The sequence below is a fragment of the Lacerta agilis genome, chromosome 15, assembly GCF_009819535.1.
Source record: "Lacerta agilis isolate rLacAgi1 chromosome 15, rLacAgi1.pri, whole genome shotgun sequence".
In the NCBI taxonomy this organism is placed as follows: Eukaryota; Metazoa; Chordata; class Lepidosauria; order Squamata; family Lacertidae; genus Lacerta; species Lacerta agilis.
In genome coordinates this window covers 6,357,167-6,369,557 of record NC_046326.1, presented here as the reverse complement: position 1 = coordinate 6,369,557, position 12,391 = coordinate 6,357,167, and the positions used below count along the sequence as shown (strand labels likewise).

The window sequence follows — 12,391 nt, the reverse complement described above, 5'->3', positions numbered from 1 at the left end:
ATTTGCAGGCCACCAAGAGAGCAGAGCTAAGAGTGCTCCTCTGGGAAGAATATAACTCACTACTATGAATAAAATGGCAATGCAAATTAATTAATGGAATTACATCTAGGGCATTGGAGAGTGCAGGTCTTTTTCGATCCTTATCTGAGTCAGCTTCAACAGAGTAAAACCCTCGCTTAGCACAGGGAGGGGTCTCATCCCACTGCTAACACCAGGGGCCTGGGGTGGGGGTGGGGAAGGATGTGTGGGGTGGGGAGAATAGTGAATATTGGTGGGAAGACGGCCACAGAATAAAACAAAAATGAAAAACTTCCAGGTTTCATTTGGAATCAGTTCAGCAGATCAGACTTAAGGAGCATAGGAAAACCCTTTACACCAGGGCAGACTATTAACCCAGAAACACAAGAAGAGTCTGCAGGATCAGGCCAGTGGCCCACATAGGTCAGCATCCCATTCTCCTAGTGGCCAACCCAATGCCTGTGGGAAGCTGGGAAGCAGGACCCGAGCGCAGCAGCACTCTCACAACTTGATCCCACAGGATCTTACCACTCTCATTTATGAAGGTTACGCTCATTGTAGAACAATATCTGGTACCTGTGCCTTCATTTCTCTCTCTCTCTCTCACACACACACACACTCAGTTCTGACAATCGCCACATCTAGAAGAAATGTGAATTGCTTTGACAATCAACATTGTGTCGTGGCAAGTAAGTACTTCCTTCAGTTGCCCACAAGCTACTACCAACCAGTTTCAACTTTATTCTATGTGGGGCAGCTGCTCCTTTCCTTTTGCCATGGGGGGGGGGGGGGCAAAGTTAAGTGGAACAGTGACATCTGGATTCCTGCAAGGACAGGACTTTGCTGCTGAACCCAACTTGGGACTACTATTTTTATTTATTTATTTGATTTATACACCACCCTTTATCCAAAGAACCCAGGGCAGTATACAACATTAAGAACATAATTTACACAGCATAATAATAATAAAATAACCATAATAACAGTCCAGATTTACCAGGCCATAGATTATTTAATAGCCAGAGGCCTGGGTAAAGAGGCATGTTGTGGACTGGCACCTAAAGACAAGTAACAATGGTGTCAGGCGAGCCTCTCTGGCGAGAGCATTCCACACACAGGGAGACACCATTGAAAAATGACTGGCCTTGGGAAAGGGAAGTGTGAACATACCAGTACCTGGAAACTTGTGTTAACTTACTCCTGCACATGTCCCTACAAACCTTGAAAAGGCTGGGGTAGACCTTGCCATAAAGAGCCTGGCATAAAGGACAAGAACCTACACAATTTGTTGTCCACAACTCATGACTCCTAAGAGGAAATTGCACTGTTTTGCTTTACTGCTGTTCGTTTCCACAAGAAACCTGTGTGTACAGTGGAACCTCGGTTGTAGAATGCTCCGGAAGCCAAACAATCTGGAACCCGAACGCCGACAACCCGGAAGCGAATGCTTCCATTTTCGAATCATTTTCAGAAGTCAAACGGCTTCTGAGGAGCGTTTTTCATCCCCCCCCCCCGACTTTGCAGCCAGACCTTTGATCCTCGTTTTTCGAACTTTTTGGAAGTCGAACGGTCATCCTGAATGGATTACGTTCCAAAAACGAGGTTCCACTGTATTGTTTAACACTGTGGATATAGCAACAGAACGGCTGGGTTATACATACGTATATATATTTAAAACCCAGGGGTATCTAACTTTCTGCCCTCCATATGATTTGGGCTCTCAATTCTCATCATTCCCAGCAAGTATGGTCAATGGTCAGGGACCATGTGGTCGAGAAAGGAAAGACCCACCCCCACATGGGTTACCCCTGGTGTAACCTAATTCCTTGAGGAATGTCTGCCCCTGTAGCAGCCTGCCCATGTCTTAAGATCGGCCGAGAGGCTTTTCTCAGTTATTATTATATCACAGCAGACCAGCCAATGGCATTGAGAGTGACAGGATGAGCAGAGAGGAAAATAAAACTTCAAGAATGACCACGTTCTGAGCCTATTTCATGAGAGAAGGGGAAATATACAGCTCTGTGTTCCAATGGAAATTTAACCATTTGCTTTAGTTAAAAGAAACCGCCAAGTGATCAAAGACGCATGCCAATAGGCGCTAAGGAATCCATATTAGCTGAGTGACAATTCCCAGAAGTGCCTGAGAAGAGGGATGGATAAACTACTCTGAGAACTGAGAGGGAAACAACTTGCAGCACCCTTAACAAACTATACTTCCCTTTGGGGGAAGCCAGGACTGTTAAAGTGGTATAATAGTGCTCTAAATGTATAGAACAAGTTGGGCAGTGAGGAAACAGCTAAGGGCCCAGCTAAAAGCTGGCCAACTCAGGACCACTCAGGAGGCAAATTCCTTCCAGGCCCTAATGACAGCAACTCTTTTGCGCAGAACTATTCACTAAATACCTCAAGAAAAAAAACTTTCCTGCTCAAAATTCTGTTTGCAGCTGCAGGCATACATGGTGTATTCATTTTAAATGAACGGAGAGGGGGGAAACATAGGCTACAGTTTTCAAATATGGTGTGGAGGCTATTCTCACTGTGCAGAAAGCTCGATCCTACAGCCGATGTGTTTGTAGCTTTCCATCACCAAGGAGACAGCTAAGCACATTCATTTCAGTGCATCCTTGGGATAGTTATCGAGGAACTAAGAAAGCACACTTGGCTGGGTGTCCTGCTCCATGTTATCCTCACAACCCCCCCCCCCATCCCCCTTAAGTGGGGCTTGGCTGCGAGATGGAGATTGGCCCAGTATCATGCAGTCAGCCTTCCGAATCCAACACTATTCCCTATGCCACAATGGCTTTCTTAAACTAGATTTAAATGCAGGTTTGGACAGAGTGGAATCCAATCCTCCTATTTGCAAGGCAACACGAGTGTTAGCCAGTGGCAGCCTCTAGCATGTCGGCACATAGATCCATTCCCTTTCAGGGCACACTCTTGTGTGGGAAGATAAAAGCTGCCTTGTCCCATTGGTTCATGTAGCTCAGCATTATCTACACAGGTTGGCAGCAGCCCTACCTGGCAATGTATGGGATTGAACCTAGGACTTTCTGCATATACAGTCCTTGCAGCTTTCTTAGAGGTCTTTGATAACCTCCCAGCTACACTACTTTTCCCTCCAAAGGTGGTTGAGAAGAAGATTTGGCTGTTCTCTTGCTCCCTCCTTTCTAAGATTGGCTAGAATGGTTGGGAAGGTTGAAACTGGTTGTATCACTTCAGGGGATGAAACTGCACCTGGTGCATGTCTCTCTCACACACTCACATCCATTTTACAGTGTGTACCTATTGTGTGATCTTTGCTGGTCAAGGTTTCCCACTGTTTGCATATTCAGAGAATCAGCCACATTAGCTACAGCAATTTCCTCCATGGAAGTGACAGCTGCATAGGAAATGTGTTGCTCATGAAACATTCTTGAAACAATATTGCCCATTTGCCAAATGGGCGGGCATGGAACAGCCTTACCGACAGTCCTATGAAATCTCTAATTTGCTTAGAACAAATAAGGATAGGTCCATAGCTGAGTGGTAGAACATCTGTCTTGTAGGCAGAAGGTCCCAAGTTCAATCTCTGGCACCTCCAGATAGGCCTGATAAAAACCTGTCTGAAATACTGGAGACTTGCTGCCAGTCACTGTGGACAAGGGGGAAATAACTGTGGCCTCCTGGTTTTGGACCTCAACTCCCATCAGCCTCAGCCAGAATGATCAAGGGTCAGAGAAGATGGGAGTTGTAGTCTAACAACATCTGGAGGGCTAAAGTGTTGCCCCCCCCCCAACATAGACAATATGAGACTGGATGGCTCAGTGGCCTGGCTTGGCACAAGTTGGCTTCCGTCATTCCCTGTTCACACATCTAACTCAGGGCAGGACCCCATTGGAGAGGCCACCACTTCCAATCGCTTTGCATTCTGCCAACATGCTTCCCACCTGGATTAAATTTTGGCTTTCCAAGGAAAGTGCCCTTCAAACCTGGAAAAAAATGTGTTCCTTGTTTCAGAAACACTGTAACCAGACAGAACTTATGGCTCTGACTCCCAACAAAATTAGTCATTCTAAGAGGCCTGAAGCCCAATTACAAAACCTTTAGGAATTCTGGAACTGCTTTATATTCTGTTTCGTAAAGGTTATGTAGGGACAACCATTATTTCAGTAATGAGTTACATTTGCATCATATGCCCCATTCATTCCAATGGTCAAGAAAATGTTCTCATTGTACCAGAGGGGTGTGCTTCCTCCGAATTTGCCCTGAGCATGCCGAAAAAGAACAATCCCACTATCCCGACAGACCCGCCACACATATCAACATGACCAATGCAGCAAGTTTGCTGAAGCATGGATACTCAGATCAAATTGACATGCTTGTGTTGCTGCATCTTGGTGAAGAAGATTAATACCAATGTTGAGGAGGTAAAGATAAAGCTTGCAGCACCTGTTTCCCTGTGATTTAGGTATTTTTCTTTATCTTGGAATAATCAAAGGGCTCTGCAAATGTAACACACACACACTCTCTGTCCCAATATGCCAAGATTTTAGAGAGAGCTGTGAGCATCAGGTAAAGCTTTCTGTCTAATTGCCATGGTAGTATTTAGCTCACTCATGTAAGTGGCAACATACCGGTAGTTCTGACTTGCAGAGCTATGTGAAATCTCCATTGCTAACCACCAAATGGCCACATATACAAAGAGAGAGATATACACAGTATTTACTGTGTTGGACACAATTTATCTGAGAAATTTAGAATTTATTTTCATTGCATTCATCAGCACCAGTTTGAAGCATCTGAAACACACCTCATCTGTGTAAAGCATGTGCCCTGCCTATACCCAATGACATTTAAACCCTGGCAGCATGCATGAACATAGGAAGCTGATGGATACTGAGTCAGACCATTGATCTACCTGGCTCAGCATTATCTACACTGACTGGCAGTGACTCTCCATGCCTTCTGGCAGGATTCTCTCCCACCTGGAGATACTTTAGCAGCAATTGCTTGAACCTGTGACCTTCTGCACGCAGAGCAGTTGCTCTATAACTGATCCAGAAATTGGTGCAGTGTGCCATGTGGGCCCCAAAATGAGATGCAATTCCTTGCTCTCATTTGCAAAAAATGCCCAGTAAGGGCACCGATGATGATGATGATGATTTAAATAATAATAATAACCATAATACTGTAATAATGTGTGCTTTCAAAGTCCAAAGCATCTTTAGTAGTAGAAGTAATGATGATGATGATGTATGCTTTCAATGTCCAAATTCTTTACTTTGCCCTTCCTTGCAAAGCATTATAATAAGACAGACTATGATTAAAAGTCCCATTTTACAGATGGCTAAGAGACTGCACTTTAGCCTAACGCCTAAACACAGGACCTTGGCTGCAGAGAGATTTGAACCCTCAGGCAAATTCAAAATTTAGTCTATCCCCATTAATAATAATTAAAAAAACTAATGAGGGGGCACTGGAATATAAAACAGAGTCCACCCCCCTTTTTAAAAGCTGCTAAATTACCATAATGGTCGCAGCATTTAGGCTATGATTCTGCACACACTTATTGGGAATAAGCCCCACTGAACTCCAGGAAGCCTACTTCTAAATTAGTATGCTTACTGCTAATTTAAGATCTCACTCCACAAAGAAGGCAGTAGCTCCTTTCTCTGGCCATTTTCATTTAGGAAGCAAAATAATTCTTGCTGGTCTACCATTCAGGACCTGCTCCCTGAAGATGCCCCCTGGGCTCCCCTCCTTCCACTTGTTGGCCTAGGCCAGAGTTCAAATCCCTCTTCGGCCATGAAGCTCCATTGGACCAGTTGCCACCTCTGGGCACGACCTTACCTGCACCGACACAAAGTTACACCCACGAGCGCGCACTCTTTCTCTGGGCGCTCCGGGGAAACCAAGGAAACCCCGATCGCTACACAGGAACGGCCGGAGACAAGAGCCCAACTTTCTTTCTGCTAAAACCATTATGCCAGTTCTGGGTTGGGGGAAGACAAGAGAGAAACGCGGAAAGGGGAGACGAGCCGCCTCCCCGCTGCTCGCCCGGGAGCAAGACACACGCCTGTACCACACGCCCCCCCCCCAAAAAAAATCTCTTACCTTCTCTGGCTTTGAGCAAGACTGTTTGGCCACAATATTCTCCAGCTCCATAATGCTCCAGCTTGAGTGATGCTGCGGCAGGAAAACGAGGGGGAAGAAGGGGGCAGCTGTTTTCTTCCAGATCCTTTGCAAGGTGATTTTCCCCGCCTCCTGGTGATTTTTTTTTTTCCCTTTTAAAAAGAGGCCGCCAGCATCCGAGTCCTCAAGGCAGCGTAGTCATTCATATATATATACATATTCCTTTTCCTTCCGAGGCGAAATCGAACAGATGATTAAAAAAAAAAAGAGTGGAGAGAAAATGGGGAAGGGGGAGGGTGAAGGAGCGGGCAAAGGCTGGACGAAAAGAAGCAAAGCCTTTTTTTTTCCTCCTAGGAGCAACAGCCGCAATGCAATGCGATCCAGGGATCCCTTCCCTCGCTCACCGCCCCCCTCCCCTTCGAAGGAGGCTTTCCGGCGCCGGTAAAAAAAAAAAAAACCTCTCGGGGTAGGGCTGGGGGGTGGAGGGGGTCAGCAGCGCTGAGGAAAATCCCCTTCACCCCCCTCCCCGGCACACCATGCCCAGATGGGGGAAGGGGGGGGAAGGAATAGGAGACGGAGAGACCCTAAGTCCAGTCCTTGTGATGTGGAGGCGCAGTTTAGAAGCTCGGTACGTCGTTTCCCCCGCAAGCAGGATTTATTTTTGCTTAAGGGGCTAAGGAATCCGGGGGCCCCCCACGCAAGGATCTGGCTTTGCAGCGGGGGTAGACGGCGAGCAAGAGCGCAGGAATCTTTCCACCCCCCCAGCGGCAGCAGGAAATAGCATGGACGGGAGCGCGACTGTAGCAATCTGAAACTGGCTACAAAACGTTCCACGGGGGCGGGGCTCCGGGCCGGTGACGTCGCTCCCCCGGGGGCGGGGCAGCGATGTGTCAACGTTCTAGGACTTATGTAACCTCCTTTACCCACCTTCTTCCAAAAAAGAGAGAGAGAGAGCGTGCAAAAGTTTTGCGCTCCAGTGCATCCTGGGAAATGTAGTTCGCCGTCGTTGGGTTGAGCGCAGAGAGCGTCCCGCGTGGAGAACAGGCAAGGCAATCGCCGGCGAAAGGCTCTCCCTTCGAGGTCACACTAGTCAGGTGCAGGTTGGGGGAATGAGAAGCTCGGCGCGCGCACACACACACACACACACACACGGGTCTGTCTGGTCCTCAAGAGACTCCGCAGCAGGACACATCTTGCTTCACCAGCCCTGATCCTCACCTTTCTCATGTGCTTTTGTCTAGCTGGAACATGTCCTTGAAACATAGTGCCTGTTGCTTGCTTGCCTGGATGGAGGGTGGAAGGAGATGGAGATGCAGTTACAGGTGGGCCTGGAGGGCTGGAGATGGGTTGGTGGGGTAGTGCCCCATTTGCCCCAATGGATCAACCTCCACCGTGTCTTCTGTTCTGATATATCACAACAATTACATTATTCTGACAGGTTTACTTGTCAACTGGAAGGCTTGTGAACTGTGAGATGATTGGTTTTAACCCAGCTCGCAACAACCTGCAGAAGGGCCAGAGGTTCTCCTAGACCAGTATTGTCAGTATTGAGATGAAAGTTTTCCTTTTACTCTCTGTTGTCCATTGTAAAGGCCTTTGCACTAAAACTGACTGACTAGTCTTCTTATCACCCACATTTTCCAATGCTTTGCAGGGCATGATGAAGATGGTCCTTATTTTGTCATTGGTTTCGGGTACTCAGATATATTGTTCCCAGATGTGGAGGCTTATTTACATTTCTGAAGGCTAACAATTGCTGCTTGAACTCTCCTTTCTTAATTCAGGTAAGTAGCCGTGTTGGTATCTGAAGAAGTGTGCATGCACACAAAAGCTATACCCAGAACAAGCTTAGTTGGTCTTTAAGGTGCTACTGGACAATTTTTTTAAAATTTATTTCTCCTTTTTTAATGTATAAGACTTGACTTTTGCTAAAGCCACCTAAGCTAATAGCTGCTAATTAGCTTATTCAATTCACTGCCCCCCCACTACTTCTGCATTGCCTGGAGAAAGCCATTCTCTTGTGCTGAAACTATTGGCAATTAGTGTCAGCAGATATCTCAAGCACTGGAAGAGCATCACTTTTAACATCCTGAGTTTTTTTCTCTCCAGATACATGGAGCTACTCATCCATACCAAGATGCATCTTTCTCACCAAACATTGTACTTAATTATTAATTGTATTGTTAATATTTCTTTTAATATATCAGTGGCCACATGTTTTTAGTTTATAAATTTTATTGTTTAAAGTTTTATTTAGTGTATTAAAGTATTTCCATAGCTTTGTGCTGATTAGGTCATGTTTTGATAATGTAAATGTTCTAGGTTTTGTACCAAATATGTTTTACTGAATGATATTGCATACATTGCAGCAGCCTTTGGCTATAAGCAATAAACTTGATACCATACCATACATCGAGCTACTAGGTAAAATCTCATGCAGTACAATCCAGTTCAAGTTGAGCTACAGTATTTTAAGTTCCCCTGATTTCACTGCTTATAATTCTATCCTTACAACCAGTGAGAGAATTATTAACTTGACATAGGTTGTGTCCCTGGCATGTAAGCTGTGCAAACCTGGAGCTCTAAGCTAGTTGGCCTAATAGAAGTGTGTGAATGTATCACTAAAAAAAATTAAATTCTACATCTGCCATGGAGAAAAGTAATTACCGGTCCAGACTGGTAGGGTCTGCTGTGGCTTCTTTTTTCTGTAAATCTATTCAACTAAATAAAAAATAAAAAAAATTCCTTCCAGTAGCACCTTAGAGGCCAACTACCGTAAGTTTGTTCTTGGTATCTATTCAACTAGTGCTACTTCTGAAATGTGAAAATGGCATAGTCCAGGGTCATTAAGAGGTTCCAGCAACACCAAACAGTTACTTCAAGTTGTGACAATCTTATAAAAATCCTGTCAGAGTTCCTGTGCACAATCACATTAGTATCTTATCTTTTTTTCCAACTGCGGCAAAGCACATTCTCCGTTTATCCAGGAATAAAAAAGGCCCAAGAACAAAACGCCTTAGATGGATTAAATGAAGTGCCACTGGTTTATGGGTACAAATTTGCTTATCTGCAACGCCCATAACTAACTTGCGTCAAACTTTCTCCCTACAATTTGTGTGGTGCGGATGCCTTGTAAGAAAACCTGGCATTTCACTTGGGTCCTACAGCCTGAAAAAGGGGCCATCTCTGCACTCTGCCCCTCTGGTCATAAGCAACTGGTTAAGGAAGAAACAAAATAGAAAATTCTTTCCAGTAGCACCTTAGAGACCAACTGAGTTTGTTCTTGGTATGAGCTTTCGTGTGCATGCACATTCTTCAGATGCACACGAAAGCTCATACCAAGAACAAACTCAGTTGGTCTCTAAGGTGCTACTGGAAAAAATTTTATATTTTGTTTCGACTATGGCAGACCAACACGGCTACCCACCTGTAACTGGTTAAGGAAGGTGCAATTTCCTGTGCTTGTGGGTGTGGTGCCTGCCTGCCCTAAGTCAGGCCTTGGCTTGTGCACATACAGACTGCCTGGAATGGCTACCATTCGCTTCCCTCTGTGATAGGTGTAGATAAGTAGCAGCAGACAGAAGTGCACAGTACAAAACTAGGTGTGTTTGTGATGAATGTGTCTGATCTCGCTTGTGCCACATTAGATGCAGGGCTCCACACCTTGCGCCTTTTTTAGCCAGTCTTGCTACATGTTTCTGTACATCCTATTCTGTACATCTCCCTCTTTAAGATTGCCCCAGTTCAGACACTGGTCTCAGCACTGCCTGTGCAAAGGCCAGCTTAGCTTGAACAATGTACTGGCATTCTGTGGCTCTGGAGGATCATGGATATGTTTTCTGCATTGTGTCTTCTTTCACGTGCCTAAACAATTGCTGGACGTGGATCACTCAGCCCTTCAATGGGCTGAAGCCAATACTAGCCGTACTCAAGAGAAGACTCACTGAAATTAATAGGCATTGCTAACATAGCTCCATCAATTTTATTGGGGCTATTCTGAGTAGGAAACAACCCATAGCTTGGCACAATAGTAAGAAGAAGAAGAAGAGTTTGGATTTGATATCCCGCTTTATCACTACCCGAAGGAGTCTCAAAGCGGCTAACATTCTCCTTTCCCTTTCTCCACCACAACAAACCCTCTGTGAGGTGAGTGGGGCTGAGAGACTTCAAAGAAGTGTGACTAGCCCAAGGTCACCCAGCAGCTGCATGTGGAGGAGTGGAGACACAAACCCAGTTCCCCAGATTACGAGTCTACCACTCGTAATCTGGGGAACTCGTAAGAGGTTTGTTTGTTTGTTTTGTACGTGGGTCATGTTTGCATTGCTTGGGGTCAAAAATCTTTGCAAAGATCCAGCCACTCCCCAAAGTTGGTTGGTTGTTGCTGGCATCCATCTGTCCCGGGAGATAATGGAGGAGTAGACCTTTGGGAGTGAAGTCAAACTGTTGAAAGGTTGCAGCAGCTGCTGTGACTGTAGAGACCGACATGTTGTTGGTGCACAACAATCAAATCGTGTTTTCAAATACTACGAATGTACTGTATATGAATCACGGTACATAAAAGCCAGAATTAAGGGTGATTGTTTTAAAAGCAGTAACATAAAGAATAGGAAAAACCAACACTCAAGCATATGGCAAAAAGGCAATAAAATTACCATGGAAGCAAGGCACCCTGGCACTTTTGCACAAATCCTTGCAGTAGCTAGAGCAAGAGGAAACACTGCAAGTCACAGAAAAGTCAGTATATTTTTCTGGGGTGGTTTTTGAGGGTAAGCCTAATAAAATAAAAGAAGAAAAATTTCCAAATCCACAGTTGGGCAATACATTTATTGGGAGCCAATGAAATGTCACAAAAGTGTGGCAAGCTTTCAGGTTCTCAAGAACTCTTTGCCAAGTAAGATGATACACAAAGCAGGAAGTGGGGCAAGGAGTTGAGGTAAAAGTGGGTGGAGGGAGTTAAAGAACTAGTTCTGTTTTTTAACTGTCTCTCAAAGTGCTTTTTTATTTTATTTTTGAGATCTTCCATCTCAGGATTTCTGTATAATCTATCTTTGTAGGTAATAAGGAGTCTGACAATATCAACCATCAGTCATGGCCAATGGCATAATCTCAGAGCAGATAGCCACAAAGGCTTACATTAGCTTAAATTAACTGACTAGGAAATTCTGAAGTTGCAATTTTAATGCTGCCACAAGGACCAGGAACACTTTGAACTTATATCAGAAGATGTGCTTTGTACATCAAGTCTATCTCTTGAGCTTAACATGTGCATTGGGTATGACCAAAGAATGTGCAGAGACAACAATATTGGAGTTACAGGTAGGTAGCCGTGTTGGTCTGCCATAGTCAAAACAAAATACCGGTAAAATAAAAAATTCCTTCCAGTAGTACCTTAGAGACCAACTAAGTTTGTTCTTGGTATGAGCTTTCGTGTGCATGCACACGAAAGCTCATACCAAGAACAAACTTAGTTGGTCTCTAAGGTGCTACTGGAAGGAATTTTTTATTTTATTTTGTTTTAACAATATTGGAGTTTCTTATTGTTGGAGGTACAACAGCAGAGATCATTTTGTGTACAACTTAAGGGTCAGTTCTGTGTTAGTCAACTAGCCAAGAGAGGGAGGGGTGTGGTGTTGCTTAGCAACCAGGCAGAGTGGCATGATCTTGGCTGAGATAGCATACTGGGTAGTTTTGAGTTTTTCCTCTATAGGTTTAGTTGAACGTCTCCATGCTACATACAAGGCCTGAAGTAAGAAAGGCAACCTCTCTGTCCCTTTCTCAAATTAGTATACATACTGTTTTCCTCAGTAAAGTGTTATTAGGATTTCTTTTCTCTCCATCTGCACTATATAAGTAACTTCCAAGTAACATTTAGAAAACGAGTTTTCCAGGTTTTTTGAACCCTGGTCTCCTAGGTCCTAGTCTGACACTCCAACCACACTAGGGACAAAATTAACGACTTTCCCAATAAATTATCCTCTAAGATTCACAGGTGACTGTAGCCCTCAGGCTGGAAAAGGTTTATTACCCCTTATCTTTAAAATAACTTCCGAGATACTTAAGATTAAGACACTTGGCAAACTGGTTCCTCATCTGTTGACTGTCTTGAGTCTCTGGTGTTTCTTCCCAAAGATCCTAAGTTTGGTTTTTGAGCAGGTGATCTTTACACTTTCCTCTCTATTATATTTACCAAGCCTTGACAAATGCTTTTTTGAACTAACACAGGCAAGAGACAGAACCATTTCAAATGCTTCTCTTGCATTAG

General features: G+C 44.5%; 1 protein-coding gene across 1 annotated transcript in view; it reads right to left on the bottom strand.

Annotated features, from left to right (window-relative positions):
- LOC117060279 (G protein-coupled receptor kinase 5-like) overlaps positions 1–8,542 on the bottom strand; it is a 70,542-nt gene extending 62,000 nt beyond the window's left edge. The window contains exons 1-2 of the mRNA XM_033172492.1: positions 8,536–8,542; positions 6,112–6,261 (exon numbers count right to left, since the gene is read on the bottom strand). Of these exons, the coding sequence (XP_033028383.1) occupies positions 6,112–6,261; positions 8,536–8,542 (157 nt within the window). The remainder of the gene's footprint in view (positions 1–6,111; positions 6,262–8,535) is intronic.
- Positions 8,543–12,391: the final 3,849 nt, after the last annotated feature.